Raw genomic sequence first — 17,241 nt, 5'->3', positions numbered from 1 at the left:
TTCTTTCTTTCTTTCTCTTTCTCTTTTTCTTTCTTTCTTTTTTTTTTTTAAAGACATTTTTTTGAAAGAGGGAGAGATTGAGCATGCACAGAAGGAGTAGCAGAGGGAGAGAGAATCTCAAGCAGACTCCCTGCTGAGCACAGAGCCCTACTCGGGGCTCAGTCTCATGACCCTGAGATCATGACCTGAGCCAAAACCAAGAGTTGGACACTTAACTGACTGAGGACCTAGGCACCTCCAACGTGTTTTGGGTTTTTAAGGGAAAATCAAAAAACTTCTTATTAAAACTGAAGATATTTCTAGGCCAGTTTTTCTGGGCTAAAAAGAGATGGCAGAAATGCAAACCAGAACCAGCAGCACTTCTTACTTTCTATGGAAGGTACAAATCAAATGTGAAGGTGTGTAAGCATGTGTGTGTGTGTGTGTGTGTGTGTGTGTGTGTGTGTGTGTGTCTGTGTTGAGAGAAAAGGTCCATTGCTGCTTTCAGATTCCCAAAGCGGGGAGGGTCTATGATCCATACATGGTTAAGAGTTACTGTGTTGGAGGGTCTGTGTATCATGAGAGCAGTCAAAGCTGCGAGGGAAAGGAGAAGAGAAAGTGGTGAAGGGCCATGTGAAACCAGTGTGGAATGAGTCCTAGGGGACCCAGTATTCCTCAGCTCTATTGTCAAGTCTAAGTGTCAAGCTTTAAATGCTCAGATGGGAAAATAGGACCCCACGCTATGGAACTTGAGAGAGCATTTATCTCCATGTCCCAGTACACGAAATAGAAAATATGAAATCATAGGTTCTCATTCTACAAACCTAATTTTATTTTTTTCCGACTAATGTTCTTCAAGGTTGTGGTCTTGCTTGCAATGGCATTTTGTTTTGATTTTCTACACTACCTTGTTCTCAAACTAACCTTTTGTTCTACTTGGGAGACTTTTAGTCATCACCCAGTGGAAGTCTAGGCTAGTATCCAAAAGTACAATAAATAATATTTCTATTTTTGTGAAGGCACTAACACCTATTTGTGTTCCTGCTAGCAAAACTGCTGAGTTCTTGAGCAGACTGGACACAGAGTTGCCAGACCGGAGTACCCGTCCAGTTGCTTTTCCTGACCCACAGTCTTCAACTTGGGTAAGTGTGGGCTTCCATGCAGGGTTCCTTTCTGGTATTTTATAAAGAGGTATTTAGAAAATGAAGACCAAGGGCGTAGAGTGACCTTATAGCTTAGATGGCTGGAACTAAAGGCAGATACGGGAAGCTTGTGGTACTCTTGGCCTAATACCACTGAAGAAATTTGTATGCTGTGTTGGAGAACTTGAACCTCATTCTGTCAATACCAATGGTACTAAAAATGTCCTGGGAAGGATCAAGGTCAGATTTGCATTTTAGTGGGATCACACTGGTAATCAGGTGCAGGATGGCTCTAAAGGAATAGAGAGGCAGAGAGGCCTCTAAGAGGCTCTGTAATAGCCCAGGTGAGGAATGATGGAGATAGGGCAGTGGGTGGGAGGATGGAGCTGAGAGCACAGGTCAAAGAAGCACTTAGAAGGTGAAGTGGGCAGGGCCCGGGTGGTTGGCTGGCCAACTGGGGACAAGAAAGCAAGTGGAATTAAGGATGCCTCTGGGAGAGGGTTGTAGTTGAGAGAAAAGATAGGTCTAAGTTTTTGGGTTCTTTTTTTAAAGATTTAATTTATTTATTAACGAGACACACACACACACAGAGGCAGAGACCCAGGCAGAGGGAGAAGCAGACTCCCTGCAGGGAGCCCGATGCGGGACTCGAATCCAGTAGCCCAGGGTCATGACCTGAGCCAAAGGCAGATGCTCAACCACTGAGCATCTAGGTGTCCTGGACTTAAGTTTTCAAGAGTGTTCTCTTTTCCAGGGTTTGGGCAGGTGAATAAGATGGTAGAGAAACCTGACCTTTATGTCTTCCACCCCTCCCCCCTTTCTCCTTAGCGATCACGTTTTATTTTTTATTATTTTTCTGTTTATTTATTTATATTTAAATTCACTTTGTCAACATAGCATAACACCCAGTGCTCATCACATGGTGTGCCCTCCTTAATGCCCATCACCCAGCAGCGACCGTGTTGTAAAATGTAAGGAGACGTCCTGACACTCCTTAGGAAAAAGGTCATTATGCTCTTAAATGTTCCTTATTTTTTTGTCCACTGCTAATGCGATGTTCCGAAATCTAGGTTAGCCACAGGTCCTGTCACATCTGTCGTCTGTTTTCTCACTGCAGGACACTAGAGAAAAGACTTGAGAAGCCATAGGTAGTGGAGCTAAATCCTGAGTATGGACAGTCATTGACATCTGTCCAGATACCTGTGGCTGTGAGCGACAGGGCGGGGAAATAGGAATCGGATAGCTTTATCAACTGTGTGCTTGGCTGCCAGGATGGTCTTGATTCCGTTTGAGGGCTTCCTGAAGCCTGTGGTTTGAAACACATGGCAGGACTGTGTGCGCTTGCTCAATTGATTTTTGGCTCATTTCTTCAATTTAACAAGATCATCCTGAATTTTAATATTGTGATCCAAAACATGAGTCATCTCTTCCAGAGCTGTGTTTTCCGTGGATTGATTAGTGCATTAGTCACACGACCCTCAAGCTATTCATAGAAAATATGGGGCAGCACTGGACCCAGGATGGTTCTGTATGAGCTGCGTTCACTAGCTGCTCCCCTTTCAACACCAAACTATTAATAATTTGTTGGTGTTCAATATATATATATTTTAGATTTTATTTGTTTATTCAGACACAGAGAGAGAGGCAGAGACACAGGCAGAGGGAGAAGCAGGCTCCGTGCAGGGAGCCCGATGTGGGACTCGATCCCAGGACTTCGGGATCATGCCCTGAGCCAAAAGCAGATCTCAACCTCTGAGCCCCCCAGGCGTCCTGGTGTTTGATATATTTAAGTGACTTTTTTTTTTTTAACCCATATTGTACTCTTCTCATTCCGTCTAATCCATATATGCATAGAATTCCTCTGAGAATGCTCTGCAGAACCATTTCTAATGCTCTAGGGATGTCCCACATACACAGGGCACTTTTGCGATGTAGGAAGAAGACACCTACAGTTTGCCTTAGCTATGGTCAGTGTATAGAATGTGAACTCCTTGTGGTGCCCATTTATGTGGGGTGTGATGAGCTGCAGGGTTTCGAGGTTTTTTTTTTTTAACAATTTTAACATAATACAACTTTTCTGAGAAAATTGCTCTTATCACACTTACTAAATGTGGATCTTCCATGGCCAGATGGGAATCTAATAAATGCTAAATAATTCCATCTAGACTACAAGAAAATTCCTTTAAGTGATACACAAGAGAACTTTGGACAAAAGATAGTGTTTACTTACACATGGGTTGATACAGTTCTCTGTACTGTGTGTGTGTGTGTGTGTGTGTGTATGTGTGTATCAGAAGTGCCAGCATCCTCATGTCTTCCCTAGTCATTATCATTGAATATTTCTGGTTATACACTAAATGATTTCCAGTCCACGTTGTTGTCCCTTGCCTCCTCTTCCAGAGAGAATAATAATTTAAAAAAAATCTCAATAATTTAAAAAATCTCTCACTGTTGTTCCACTGCCCAGTGGCTCCTGGTATCTTCGAAGATAAAGTCAAAATGCTTTAGCTTAAGCACAAAACCCTTTCTGCCCTCTGCCTTCCTTCCTCCCTGCCTCCCTCCCTCTTGACATAATACGTTTCTCTGCAGAGAATCTAGGTCTTTGCTATTCCAAGTATGGTCCATGGACCAGTAGGATGGACATCATCTGGGAGCCTGTAGAGGTGTAGACGAATCTCAGGCCCCGCTCCAGACCTGAACAGGAAGTTGCATTTTAACACAGTCTGTGGTGACTTGTATACATATTAATGTTTGGAGGACACTGCTCTATAGCTCGTACCTTTCCAGCCATTTCTTCTCACTTCCGCTGCTCAGGGCTCCTAGCACAGTTTGATTTAATTTCTATCCATGTGACACACGTTTTTTAAAAAGCCAGCACTTAGAGACATGTGTCCTTTGTACCCTTTCAATCTCATTTCTACTCCCAATATTTTAAATTCCTTGTATTAATTTCCCATTGTTTATAAAATAAGCCCTGGAGATGTAATGTGCAGCATGTGACTAGTTGACAACACTGGACTGTGCATTTAAAAGTTGCTAAGAGAGTAGGTCTTTTTTTTTTGTTTAAATTAAATTTTTTTTTTTTTTTTTTTTAAGAAAGTAGGTCTTAAAAGTTCTCATCACAAGGAAAACATTTTGCAGCTAGGTATGGCGACAGATATTAACCAGATTTATTGTGATCATTTTGTACAACGTACAAACATTGAACCATTATGCTCTACACCTGAAAGGAATATTATGTTCTGTCACTTATGCCTCAATGTGTAAAAAAAAAAAAAAAAAAAATTCCATTGCTGCTGTAACAAATCACTGCAAACTTAGTGGCTGAAGACAGCATGGGTTCATTCCCTTCCAGATCTGGAGGTCAGAAGTCAGCAATGAGTATGAAGGGGCTACAATCAGGGCGTCAGCAAGGCTGGCTTCTCCTGGAGGCCCTGGGGGGAATCCATTCCTCGCCTCTTCTAGCTTCCCTTCAGCTGTCAGCACTCTGGCTCCTCAGCATGTGGCTGCCTCCAACCTCTGCTTTCTTCCTCACATCATTTCCCTTTGACTTTCTTGCCTTCTGCCCATAAGGATCCTTGTGATTACATTGCACTTACTCGGATCATCCAGGATCCTCTTCTATCTCAGAATCCTCAATTTCTGCAAAGTCCCTCTTGCCATATAAGGTGACCTTCACAGCTTGCAGGCTTGGGGACCTAGATGTCTTTGGAGGGCCATTTTATTCACCCCACCGCACTCCCCTAGCTGTTTCTTTGTTATTTGGATTCGTCTTATCTCTTAATGTGTATATTGCTACTGCTTGACTAATCAAGTTTAGAGTTTTGTTAATTTATTCCTTCCCTTCCATCCTCCTAATATGACTATTCAGTATTCCAGGCATTCTCTTCCTATGATGACACAAATTTCTTTTTCTCACTGCCATGCCAGTTAGTATACTTTACATTGGCTTTCCCTTACAACTTCTCCAATATTTTGTTTTGAACACTTGCATAGTTTCCTCTGAACCTTCCACTGCCTTCCTTCAGATTTTGTGACTGGTTTACCAAGTGCCTCTGATGCAAATTTCCACACAGTTTTCCATTTTGTGCCTGTCAGATAACTTATAGAAACCCCATTTGGGGTTTCTTTCCCTCCTGGCAACAGCCCTCTATCAGCCTTCTGCCTTAACCTGGGCTGGTTGTGGGACCTTCCTTTCATAGAACGGCTCTCAACCTCATCTATGGGGGTGGGGGTGGGGGTTGGGGGTAGGAGAGGGTGGCTTGGGTCACCCCCACCCAGAGATCCTGCTGTATTGTTGCCTGGGCTTCAGGGCTTTTAAAGCTCCCCGAGTAATTCTAATGTGCAGCTTAGGATGAGAATCAGTGTTTTAAAGTCATCGGGGGAATTGCTCTTATTTGCTTTCCTATGTTGGGTCCCCTGATTTCTGGGTCTCATATCTTCTATTCTCTTGTTTTATTTCTTTGTTTTGATGGAGCATATTATTTGGTGGCTTCCCAAGAGAAGATGCATGCTCAGGTCATTGCATGTCTGAAACTATCCTTATTCGGCCCTCACACTTAGCTTGTAATTTTCTGGTAAGTAGTCCAAATTGGAAATAATTTTCCTTCAGAATTCTGAGGGCAGTGCTATTCTACTTTGAGTATTAGTTCCTGAGAAAGCCAAGGCCATTTGAATTTCAGTCCTTATGTATAAGGGTTTTACCCTGCTTCACCGGGAAATTTAATATCTCCCCCCCCCTTTTTTTTCTGGTATTCTCTAAATTCATAATGATGTGCCCTTGTAGGCGGGTCATTTATATTCATTTTCAGTCTGGAAATTCGTTTCTAGTTCTAGGTGATTTTCTTGTGTTATTTCTTTGATTTATTTCCCTTCATTTTCTCTAAGGAATTCTTATTATTGAAATCCTAGGCCTCCTGGATTTATCTTCTTTTTGAAAAAAATATTTTTCTCCTTTAATTTATCTTTGACATTTTTTTTCCCTACTTCTTGGCATATTGGGTTAGACAAATCCTCAGTCCTTCCCCTCCCTCCTGAGTGTCTCCCTTGCTGTCATGTTACTGCCACACGCACACTTCTGATGACAGATGTGTGGGCACTTCCCTCACATCAAGTGTTTCTGTGACATCAGCTGGGGGTCCTATAGTTTAACTCGGTTTGGACACCATCTACCTGGAGGTTCTCACAGGTTAAGGACTCAGTCCCCCCAAACTGCCCTCCCCTTCAGACGCCAAATTGCGAAAAGTAGGCCCCTAGGTTACCACAACTTCTGCTCAACATGGGTAAAAATTGGGTATTCCCATGACCCCCTTCCTGGGTTCCCTTAATTTGCTAGAATGGTTCACAGAACTCAGGGAAACACGTACTTATGTTTACCAATTTATTAAAAGATACGATAAAGGATACAGATGAACAGCCAGATGAAGAGATACATAGAGTGAGGTCTGGGAGTGTCCTGAGTGCAGGTGCTTCTGTCCCTGTGAGTTGGGCTATGGTCACCCTCCCAGTGTGGATGTGTTCACCCACCTGGAATTCCTTCCTCACATAGGCTTATCTAATAATTAACTCCATATCCAGCTCCTCTCCCCTCTTTGGAGGATTGGAGGGTTGGGTCTGGAAATTCCAAATTCTAATTATAGTTTGGTCTTTCTGGTGACCAGTTCCCATCCAGGAGCCCATCCAGTAGGCCTCATTAGAACAAAAGATGCTCCTAATGCTCTCACCACTTAGGAATTTATATGGTTTTAGGAGCCTTGTGTGCAAGGGATGGGGTCAAGGCAAATATCAAACCAAGAGGTGCTCCTAATGCTCTTATCACTTAGGAAATCACAAAAGTTTTATGAGGTCTATGCCAGGAACCAGGGCAGAGACGTGTGTGTGTGTGTGTGTGTGTGTGTGTGTGTATGTGTGTGTACACATGGGTTTTTTTTCTATTATCTCAACAGATTTTCTTATCTATCTTCTAAATATTTTACTGGCTGCCTTTTTGTGAGGGGAGGGAAGATATTTTTATTTTCCCAGAGCTTCTTTCTTCTCTGTTGCTTTTTAAAAACAGCGGCCTATTCTTGTTTCATGGATAAAATATCACCTTCTAGCTCTCAGAGGACCCGGTGCAGGGAGCAGAGGAAAACTTCAAAGAAGGGGGCCCAGAGGCTCCCTACTCAGCATGCAGGATTTTACACAATCCTTTCATTCTCAACCCAGGGTTTGACCACCATAACCTTCTGTGCTAGGTGTGCCTGGTTTCATTTATCCAGAGAATACATTTCTGATTTACTGTCAGGGTTGGGAGAGTTAGTGCCTGAATTTACAGGATGAGAACAGGCATAGGCACTTTCCTATCTTTCATCTGTCTTCCTCAGCAGCTGTTGCATCTATTTCTTGGGTCCTGGTGTTGCTCTCTGCAGAAAATCGGCGTCTTGTGGGTATCCTCCATCCCTGCCAGCATGTCTTTTGTTTGGCTCTGATTCTTCATCTACTTCGTCTTTCTAGATTTTTGTCTGGGAATACAGATGTATCTTGGTTTCTGAATGTAGAGTTCAATTCATTTTTCAATTCATTTTCTCTTCTGTTTAGGGTAATTTTTGAGAGAAGGATGAACTGTGGTCTCCCCGCCCACCCCAGAGTTCATTTGTTGGAGTCCCAACCCTCTGTACTTCAGAATGTGACTGTACTTGTGATTAGGTCTTTATAGAGATAATCAAGATAAAATGAGGGCATTAGAGATGGCTGTAATCTAACAGGAGACGTGTCCTTATAAAAAGGGGAAATCTGGGCACAGAGACAGGCATGTGTACAAAGAAGATGATGTGAGGAGAAGATGGCCATCTAGAAGCTGAGGAGAGAGGCCTAGATCCTTCCCTCACAGATCTCGGAAGGAACCAACATTACAGATACCTTGATTTTTGAACTTCTAGTCTCTAGCACTCTGAGACAATACATTTCTGTGTTTAAGCCACCCAGACTGTGACACTTTGTTATGGCAGCCCTAACTAATGAATGCTGTTTTTCAATTGTTCACACAGTGCCCTTCCTCCTGCTAAGGCTGACGTGTACTCACCTTTAGAACACAACTTAGTGTCAACTCATTTTGAGCAGGTGTTCTTTATCCAGTTTAATAAAGTGTCCTCTTTTAGCTTCTTCTGTCATAATACCCATCATAATACCCATAATACTGTGGTCATCAGTCTTCTTGTCTGACTTCCACACTAGGCTACGAGGCACTTGAGGTCTGAGATCATGTCATATAGAGTGCTTGCACATAGAGGTTTAAATATTATTTATTGAACAAATATATTATAAGCATACCTTTTGGGGCAGGGTGAGTAAAAACATATATTTTAGTTGAGTAACAAAAATTTAGTAGTGCTATATTAAATTAATATTTAGTGATCGAAAAATCATGTGAATACAATCGACAGAAATTGCTGGGGTTTAGAACTAAGAGAAATAGTGACCAAAAGTTTTTCCCCTATTACTTTTGAACAGAAACTTCCTGTGCTCCCTGGGAATCACAGCTGGGTAAGCAAGCATTAGGATGACAAGCAACTCCAAATTCTTCATAGTTGAGGAGCCATGCGACTTCCCAGTCTCTGTAGCCTTTTAAATTCTACTTACGTTACAGTCTAATCACTGTATTTTTTTTTCTGAGTCAAAAACTAGGACCCATATTCTGATAAAAGACCAATAAAATGGTTAAGTTTAAAAGGAAGTTATACAAATAGAATTTAGGTTTCTCACTCAATCATCTTATCTGCTTTAACTAAATATTTTATTACTCCTTTTAACCTCCTGAGTAGAAGATGTGTGCCCCTGGTCCATTTCCATCTTTCAGGTCTTATATGGGATAGTTGTGATAAGGACTAGCCTTCTCTAATGTAAAAAGAAGGGGTCATTAGAGAACCACTCTCCACCTTCGATGTCTTGTCACAGTCCTCTTGTGTTTAGGATTTAGATAAGAGAAAAATCCTAGGATATTTTTGCCTGTTTAACGAAGCAGGGTTTGAATATGTGAGGGCTTTCTGAACACATCTGGAGTTCCATTATTCTAATTAGTGGTGCTGTAGATGATATCATTCCGAAAGCCTTTCTCCTTTCCTGGCAAGTGCTTATTATTTGATGGAATGTGGGTTTTTATAGTGACAGAAATGGGGGAATGAATTTAGAAGTGCTTGAGAAAAATTATAGTAAGGAAAAAGGCGTGTGTGTGGGGGGGAACCAGCCTTCATAAGCTTTATGGGTTATTAGTCCAAAGAACTAGGCCTGAAATATGTAGTGAGCTGCCATGATGCTGCTGGTAGTTTTATGAGAACAATGGCATTTCCTACGTATTAGCTTATCAGGTTGCCCTCTCTGCCTTACAGAGGGTGGGCCACAAATCACTGTGAGCAGAGAAAGTGTATGACAAATGAACAGACAAATACGTGGAATCTCATAAATTCCAGAATGCATGGTCACTATGCTGGTGTGTGAAATGCAGTCCCTGCGGGTCAGTGGGACTGAAGGGCATCCTGCTGTGCGTGCTGGTTCTCCTAAGGCTGCCCCTTGAGGCTCTAATTCAGCCAGAGGTAATGACTCTTGAGCTCCTGAACAGCCTTTTTCTTCTGAGAAATAAATATGAGCTTTAGGTACCGATTAGGGATGCAAAGACTTAGAAAGAAATCCATCTCTGGAATTCTATGGTATCCATCACCAGTTGACAAGTTATTTAATAGGATGCCATTAATGAGCAGTAGGCATGTCTATGTTTCTAAAGTCACTGTCTCCATTGCTTGTCTCTGGTATTAACTGATCAGCGACTTGGGGTATATATGGTTTATTTTTATTTTTATTTTATTTTATTTATTTTAATTAATTAATTAATTTATTTATTTATTTATTTATTTACAGAGAAATATAGCTTGGTTTGAGAGCAATATCTTTCCTAGGCAAGGCCCGCTTTCCTGAATCTACATGTGTAAGGCATTAGTTGAGCTCCCTATATGTTGAATATGACAGCATTTCAGCTGAGCAGCAAAGGAGTTAGGAGGGGCTGAAGGGAGGCACGTTGCAGGCAGAGAGCAGAGTGGCAGACTCAGGGCTTCAGAATCTGTTAAACCTGAAGTTTTAAGTCCATTTTGGCCCCGTGGTCCAGTTCAAGTTATTTTACATATCCAAGGCCATCTCCTTGTTCACAAAAGGAGGATGATATCTACTTCATAGAATTCAAGGGTTTGGGATGCCTGGGTGGCTCAGTGGTTGAGCATCTGCCTTTGGCCCAGGGCATGATCCTGGAGTCCCAGGATCGAGTCCCACATCGGGCTCCCTGCATGAAGCCTGCTTCTCCCTCTGCCTATTATCTCTGCCTTTCTCTCTCTGTGTCTCTCATGAATAAATAAACAAAATCTAAAAAAAGAAAAAAAGTTAAAAAAATAAATTTATATGAAAAAAAGAATTTAAGGGTTTAATAAAGTAGTAGAAATAAATGCCTGGCAATTGAATGTATTGGCACTCTTGTAAATGAGGTAAAAACTGTAGATTTTCCTTCTCCCTGCTGGCCTTATTCTTAGTCCAGTTTAATCTCCATGCTCTTTCCTTACCAGAGTCTAGTTAGAATTGCTGCTAGTTAGTGGGAATATACTTGAAATAGAGGAAAATTAAATATGTTTTTCAAATCCTTATCACTAGAAAAATAAACTATGTTGATGATCTCTGAGGGGATATTTTTTTAAGCTTAATTAAACAAACGTTTAGATCATCCTTTAAAATGTGCTGGATGATTATGCTGATACCAGCTTTGTTTTTATATATCCCCAGGGAGATCTGCAGACATATGCATTAATCACTCAATAAGCAAGTGTGTATGGAGAGCTTACTGGATGCTTGGTACAGAGGTTGAGTTATTAGAACCAGTCCCATGGGGATCCCTGGGTGGCGCAGCGGTTTGGCGCCTGCCTTTGGCCCAGGGCGCAATCCTGGAGACCCGGGATCGAATCCCACGTCGGGCTCCCGGTGCATGGAGCCTGCTTCTCCCTCTGCCTGTGTCTTTGCCTCTCTCTCTCTCTCTCTCTCTGTGACTATCATAAAAAAAATAAATAAATAAAAAAAATAAAAATAGAACCAGTCCCATGGTAGGCAGACTAGTATATTGTGGTGATGCTTTATCCTATGATTTTTTCCCCCTATATATTTATAGGCCAGAAGCCGGGCTTATAAGGATTCTCTAAAGGAGGAAGAAAATAAAAAATTGCATAAGATGAAGGAGGAACAGCATCAGAAGGTACGCATAAGATCTTGCTGGTCGCCGCTAATTATTTCCTTGTAGTACTAGATAATTTTGAAGATTTTCTGAACAGAAGGATTTACATACATGAAAATCATGAGAAAACATTAAAAATTAAAAAAAAATGAGTTAAGAGGATGGTGGGGTGTGGTCAAAAGTCCTGGTCAAAACTTTCATGGTACTTCGGCTCATAGGAGGGCTATAGTGTATCGCTATCGGTGGGCCAATAGTTCATGGAGAAGATGACAACACTTGTGAACTTCTGATCTACAAAATAAATCCATGTCACTGCCATTTTTCAAACTAAAGATAACTGAAATTATACGTAGTGTCCAGGGAATACTATAATGCATAACAAATAGCCATAAATATTTATGAAACTGGCTTATTCACTTAAAACACACATATAATAAAGATCTTTAAAATATGTGAGGTATTCCAAATGTTTTGAAGATACAAATCAATGAAATGAATGCAGAGCCTCCTAAGAACAGCGCTTAAAGGGTAATTCTCATTAGAATATAAAATTTCTGGTATGATAACTGAAAATGTTCAATGTTGTAACTTTATGGTTATACCTGTGTTTTATACATATGCTCAGATGGGGCCAGAAGCTCCTCAGCATGGGATGAGAATGAAGACCAGTGGTTAGCTCCAAGCTGCCACCTCATTCCAAATCTTTGTGTGTGTGTGTGTTGTGTGTTTTAAAGATTTTGTTTATTTAAGAGAGAATGTGGTTGAGAGAGAGAGAAAGATCACAAGCAGGAGGAGTGGCAGAGGCAGAGGGAGAAGCAGGCTCCCCACTGAGCAGGGAGCCCAATATGGGGCTCGATCCCAGGCCCGAGATCATAAGCTGAGCTGAAGGCAGATGCTCAACTGACTAAGCCACCCAGGCACTCCCCCATCCCACTCTCCTTTTTTTATTTTTAAGATTTTACATTCCAGATCTTTGAGAAGAAGCAAGATAAATTATTTAGCTAGTTGGACACCATTATCTTCCCCATCATTTTCACTTTCCAACTTCTCCCCTTGCCATTTTGGTGGTTGATAAATCCTGACATTTCTTCCAGAATCTCTCTCCAATCCATATCTTCAATTATATAATTAACTTGAATTCTAACTCCTATTTGATTTCCTTGATTTGGTTTAAATTATTTCCTTGTATCTTTGCTGTACAACACAATTTATTACAGCCCTTGTGTGTAAAATCACTTTATGAAATAGACTGTATGTACTAATCATCATTGCTATAATTTGACCGTTTTGAGTGCTACCTCCTTCCAATAATTGTCAAATCCTTACTCCTTTGTCGTTCCCAATAGCATATGGTATAAATGACTGTGTCATTGAACTGCTTTGTGCATAGAAGGAAATAATTAAATCACTGAAAGAAATAACATAAGTTGTACATTTAGTTATTAAGCCACTATATAAACAATGAAGAACCTAAGAAACATTTTTATTTCATGGTGTTTTTTTATTGAACAAATCTTTTTTTTTTTTTTTTGACAAAGGCCTCATATTGAAATTCACAATGAAATAGTTAATATTATAGTAAGATTCTGTAGTAATTAACATGTAGAAGTGAGGTCTGGTATATTCTCATGTTGTACTTTCAGTAATGCCTATCAATTGACATGTAAATGTCAGTCTGTTTCTGTGACCTTTTAACTTAATATCAAGTCCTGAGGTGCTTATATACTGAGGAGAATGTTGTGAAGTCAGCGTAAGATGTGATTTATGTAAAAAATAACTTCTAGTGAATTTTAAATAGTACTTTATAAAGTTTGGTGGAATATTTGAACGTGAAAACCATTAAAAGTAGAACATTTCACAAAGAGAATGCTCAACAGATTAGAAAATCAGATCTGGGATTTAATTTTCGGGTTGAGCAGTTATTTTAAACAGTGAAAATTAAGCTTTTTATTTCTTAATCTTGTTTTTCTTCTAGAGTTAGACAAATATTGATATATACATATTCTCTGGTTATTGATTGAGCATATTTTTCTTTTGCATAAATTATTTCCCTTTACTTACTGTAGTTTTGAGTAAAATGATTACCTTTGGCATATACATAATCCCATCATTAAGAGTTTTTCAATAACAGTAGAATAGAGAAGGCTATTTACCTTATTTTTATTTTCCTTCTTTTTTGTTCAATCTGTTGTTTACATGTCCACGAAGGCATTGGTAGAGCCTCTCATTCCATATCACTTGGATGATTTAGCTTAAGAAAATACGGATCATGTTTATGGCAAGAAGATAAAGGAAACCAGACATATAATATCACATTTATTCATGTGTTTGTTAATTTCATTCATTCAACAAGTATTTAGTGAAAATTCACTATGAAGTGATTCATGAGCAGATAATCTAGGTTAAGGTAAGGTGATTGCACATTTATTTTGCTCTGTGTGTCTCTTTCACATTCTTTCATTACTCTGGTCTCTGGACATAGTAGGTTCTTCCTTAATGTTAACCTTTCAATATTTTACATTTAATTCAGTTCCCTCCTCTCACAGAAATTTCTTTATAATCCCCTTTTTTCTCCTATATGCTCAGTATATTCTTCTCATTTGACTACATTTTTTTTTTAATGAACAAATACATTCTTGCCTTTATAAAATAACCCCTTCCTTAATTCTGCTATTCTTAGAGATACCATCTTTTTTGCTTATATTGAGGAGGGGGGAGGAAAGACAAAGGTAATCATAACGTAATCACAACTTTATTATCTGTTTTGCCCTTTGTTCCTTATGTTCTGATTTAGATTTAGAAATGCTTGTACCAAAACCTCTCCAAAGGTAAAATTCCTTCTGACCATTCAATTCAGTGGTCATTTTGCAATCCCTGTCTCCCTGTAACAGTGTGTAATATCTCTTCGAAGTTTTCCCTTTCTAGCCACCCCCTGCCCCTTTTACTCCCCTGGTGGATCTCTCTCCAAGTAATCTATCTTGGTATCCATCCATCCATCCATCCATCCATCCATCCATCCATCCATCCTATCGACAAACATATATTGAGCTCCTATTATATTTGGAGCCTTTTGCAAGATGTTAGAGCTTCAATTAAGAATGGGATAGACAAGGTTCCTGACCTCCCAAAGTTTGCTTCTTAATGGAGGAGATAGACAACTAAAAGGAGACAAAGAAATAAAACACTGCATTTTTAATTTATGGTGATCAATCACTTTGTAGTAATTAATGCTGCAAAGAAAGGAAATTGTGTGTGGTGATAATTTCAGGGTGGTGTATTGAATACTGTCCATTGCCTACCTGTCTTCTAAAACCCTGATTTTTTTCTTCAGATATACATTCTCCCTGTCATAGCCCATGTTTCAGAGAAGGCAGGCACATCTAAGTCCCAGGGATCTGATCCCAAAGGATCTAACTGCTCTTGGGAGTTCCATTCTCCTCAGCTGTGGTTGGTTCAGCTATGGACATGGAAATCATTCCAACCAGTGAGTCTTAAGGGAACCCTGTCTTTAGTACAGAGTTTTATCAGTATGAAATATATAGTCTTCTCATTTAATGATTTTCAGCTTGATTTTTTTTTTTGCCTTTTTATTTTGTATGACTCTAGTATTTTCTCTCTTGGCTTTTTTGTTAGAATTTATATGGCAATTTCTCCCCATCACTTAATTTTAACCCCACTGTATCATTTGGTTTTAAATTATATTTCTAGTGACAAAAGGGGCTGTTTTTTCTTTAACCCAGTATCATGATCAGTTTTGATTTAATATATTCTCATTTATTGTGATTACTAGTGCATTTGCACATCTTCTTGTTATATGATTTGCTTTTTTAGCTATATTTTCTTATTTTCTCTATTTTTTTACTTTCTGAATTTTTTCTGTTCCATGTATTTGCCTTTTCTCTTTTCTCTCCTCTCCTCTCTTACCCTCTCCCCTCCCCTCCCTGGTGATCAGAAATTTCAGTTTTTTTTTTAAGATTTTATTTATTTATTCATGAGAGAGAGAGAGAGAGAGAGAGAGACAGAGAGAGAGAGGCGCAGATACACAGGCAGAGGGAGAAGCAGGCTCCATGCAGGAAGCCTGATGTGGGAGTCGATCCCAGGACTCCAGGATCACGCCCTGGGCCAAAGGCAGACATTAAACCACTGAGCCACCCAGGGATACCCTCAGTGTTTTTGTTTTTAATCTTATATGACCTTTGGTCTGTTGAATCTCAAAACATATGTTTGACTTTAGGGAAATTTCTAATTCTTTTATGTTTCTCCTCCTATGTTGTCTTTGTTCTTTATTTCTGGGATATGTAGCAAATGGATTTTGGGAATCTGAGATCTGTTCCTTATACTTCTTAATTGTTTTCCTTATACTTTTTGTTTGGCCTTTTTCGTTGCGTTCTGGGAGAAATCTTTAATTAGATCTTCCTGCTCACTGATTTATTTCATAAGTTTCCACTCTGCTTATCTGGCACACGTATTGAACTTATTTACCAAGATTGCCAACATTGTGCTGTGTAAGCGCCATATTCTTTCTGAACTCTTTGTTGATGGGAATAATACAGACATTCAAGCTTTCTGTCTACTATTTTAACTGTATTTTTTCCTTTCCATTTAAGTTTTTATATAACTTTTTATGTCTTTTCACTACAGTGGGATAGGTCATGAAAGAAAATCCACTGGACCATGTCTTTAGCTACAAAAAAAAGGGGGGGGGGTTGATAAATTGTAATCTCTACTGTTTTCTTTCTCAAGTGTATGATTCTTGGGCATCTTGGACATTTTGTTTCTTTGGGCATGCTGCCAAGTGAAGTATTTAGGAGCTTGTATTCGGGGAGTAGTAGCCTCTTTTTCTCCTATAGTCAGTAGTACCTGGGACCTTGTCTTGCTTCTCTGAGCCGGATACCCCTCTTCCATCCGCTGGCTACACAGTGGCCCATGTCAGTGCTGTCTGCTATGTAGTCAAGTCTGGGAGGGGAAAGGGTTTTCAGTGCACTCCTTCAACTCATCCTCTTAATGACTACCTCAGTATCCCCTTTTGGAGCTCTTTCAGAAGCACAGATAACTCAGCTCAGTTTACCCTGCACATTTGCTTCCCTGTGTAACTTATCCGGTCTCTTTTCTACCACTCGGGAACAGATTTCCAACAGGCCAGTTGCACTTACTGATTTTGCATGTTTATTTATTATTATTTTTTTAAATTTTTGTTTATTTATGATAGTCACACAGAGAGAGAGAGAGAGAGGCAGAGACATAGGCAGAGGGAGAAGCAGGCTCTATGCACCGGGAGCCCAACGTGGGATTCGATCCTGGGTCTCCAAGATCACGCCCTGGGCCAAAGGCAGGCGCTAAACTGCTGCACCACCCAGGGATCCCAATTTTGCATGTTTATTAATTTATAGTCATGTGGAAAGTAAAAACAAGCCAAAAGAGAGAGAGAGAGAGAGAGAGAGAGAGAGAGAGAGGGAGAGAGAGAATACTGAAATAATTGGGTGACAGAGAAAAGGATTATAGAATATATAAAAAATTATGATAGCATTTTATAGGGAATGCATGCAAAGTTGTATTCTGAGATGTTGTGCTCAGAAAAGAAAAAAATTATAACTTTTAAATCCAATCAGTACTAAAAAAGAAACGAATTAAGCATCCAGTCTAAGAATTTAGAACAAGAACAATAAAGGATACTGAAGGCAGTAATTAAGATAAGAATGGAAATTAATAACAACTTGAAGAAGCAGCTGTTATAAAAATCTAACAGCTTGTTTTTTGATAAGGTCAACAAAATGAACAAATCTATGGCAAGTCTAATCAAGAAGAGATTAGTAAAAATGCAAATACACAACATTAGAAATGAGGAGCCAGAACCATAGATTTGGAAAAGATTAAGCTTATATT

The 17,241-nt window shown here is 39.8% G+C and overlaps 1 protein-coding gene across 3 annotated transcripts in view; it reads left to right on the top strand.

Annotated features, from left to right (window-relative positions):
- Positions 1–17,241, top strand: part of EPSTI1 (epithelial stromal interaction 1) — a 91,537-nt gene that overhangs the window by 52,013 nt on the left and 22,283 nt on the right. For 2 of the 3 annotated variants that reach the window (XM_041731358.1, XM_041731360.1), the window contains 2 exons: positions 1,028–1,121; positions 11,296–11,379. In XM_041731358.1, the coding sequence (XP_041587292.1) occupies positions 1,028–1,121; positions 11,296–11,379 (178 nt within the window). The remainder of the gene's footprint in view (positions 1–1,027; positions 1,122–11,295; positions 11,380–17,241) is intronic. The other variant, XM_041731359.1, reaches the window with a different exon arrangement.

Source organism: Vulpes lagopus, chromosome 16 (genome assembly GCF_018345385.1).
Source record: "Vulpes lagopus strain Blue_001 chromosome 16, ASM1834538v1, whole genome shotgun sequence".
Taxonomy (NCBI): Eukaryota; Metazoa; Chordata; class Mammalia; order Carnivora; family Canidae; genus Vulpes; species Vulpes lagopus.
The sequence above is the reverse complement of the archived record's forward strand: the minus strand, read 5'-3'. Positions and strand labels throughout refer to the sequence as shown.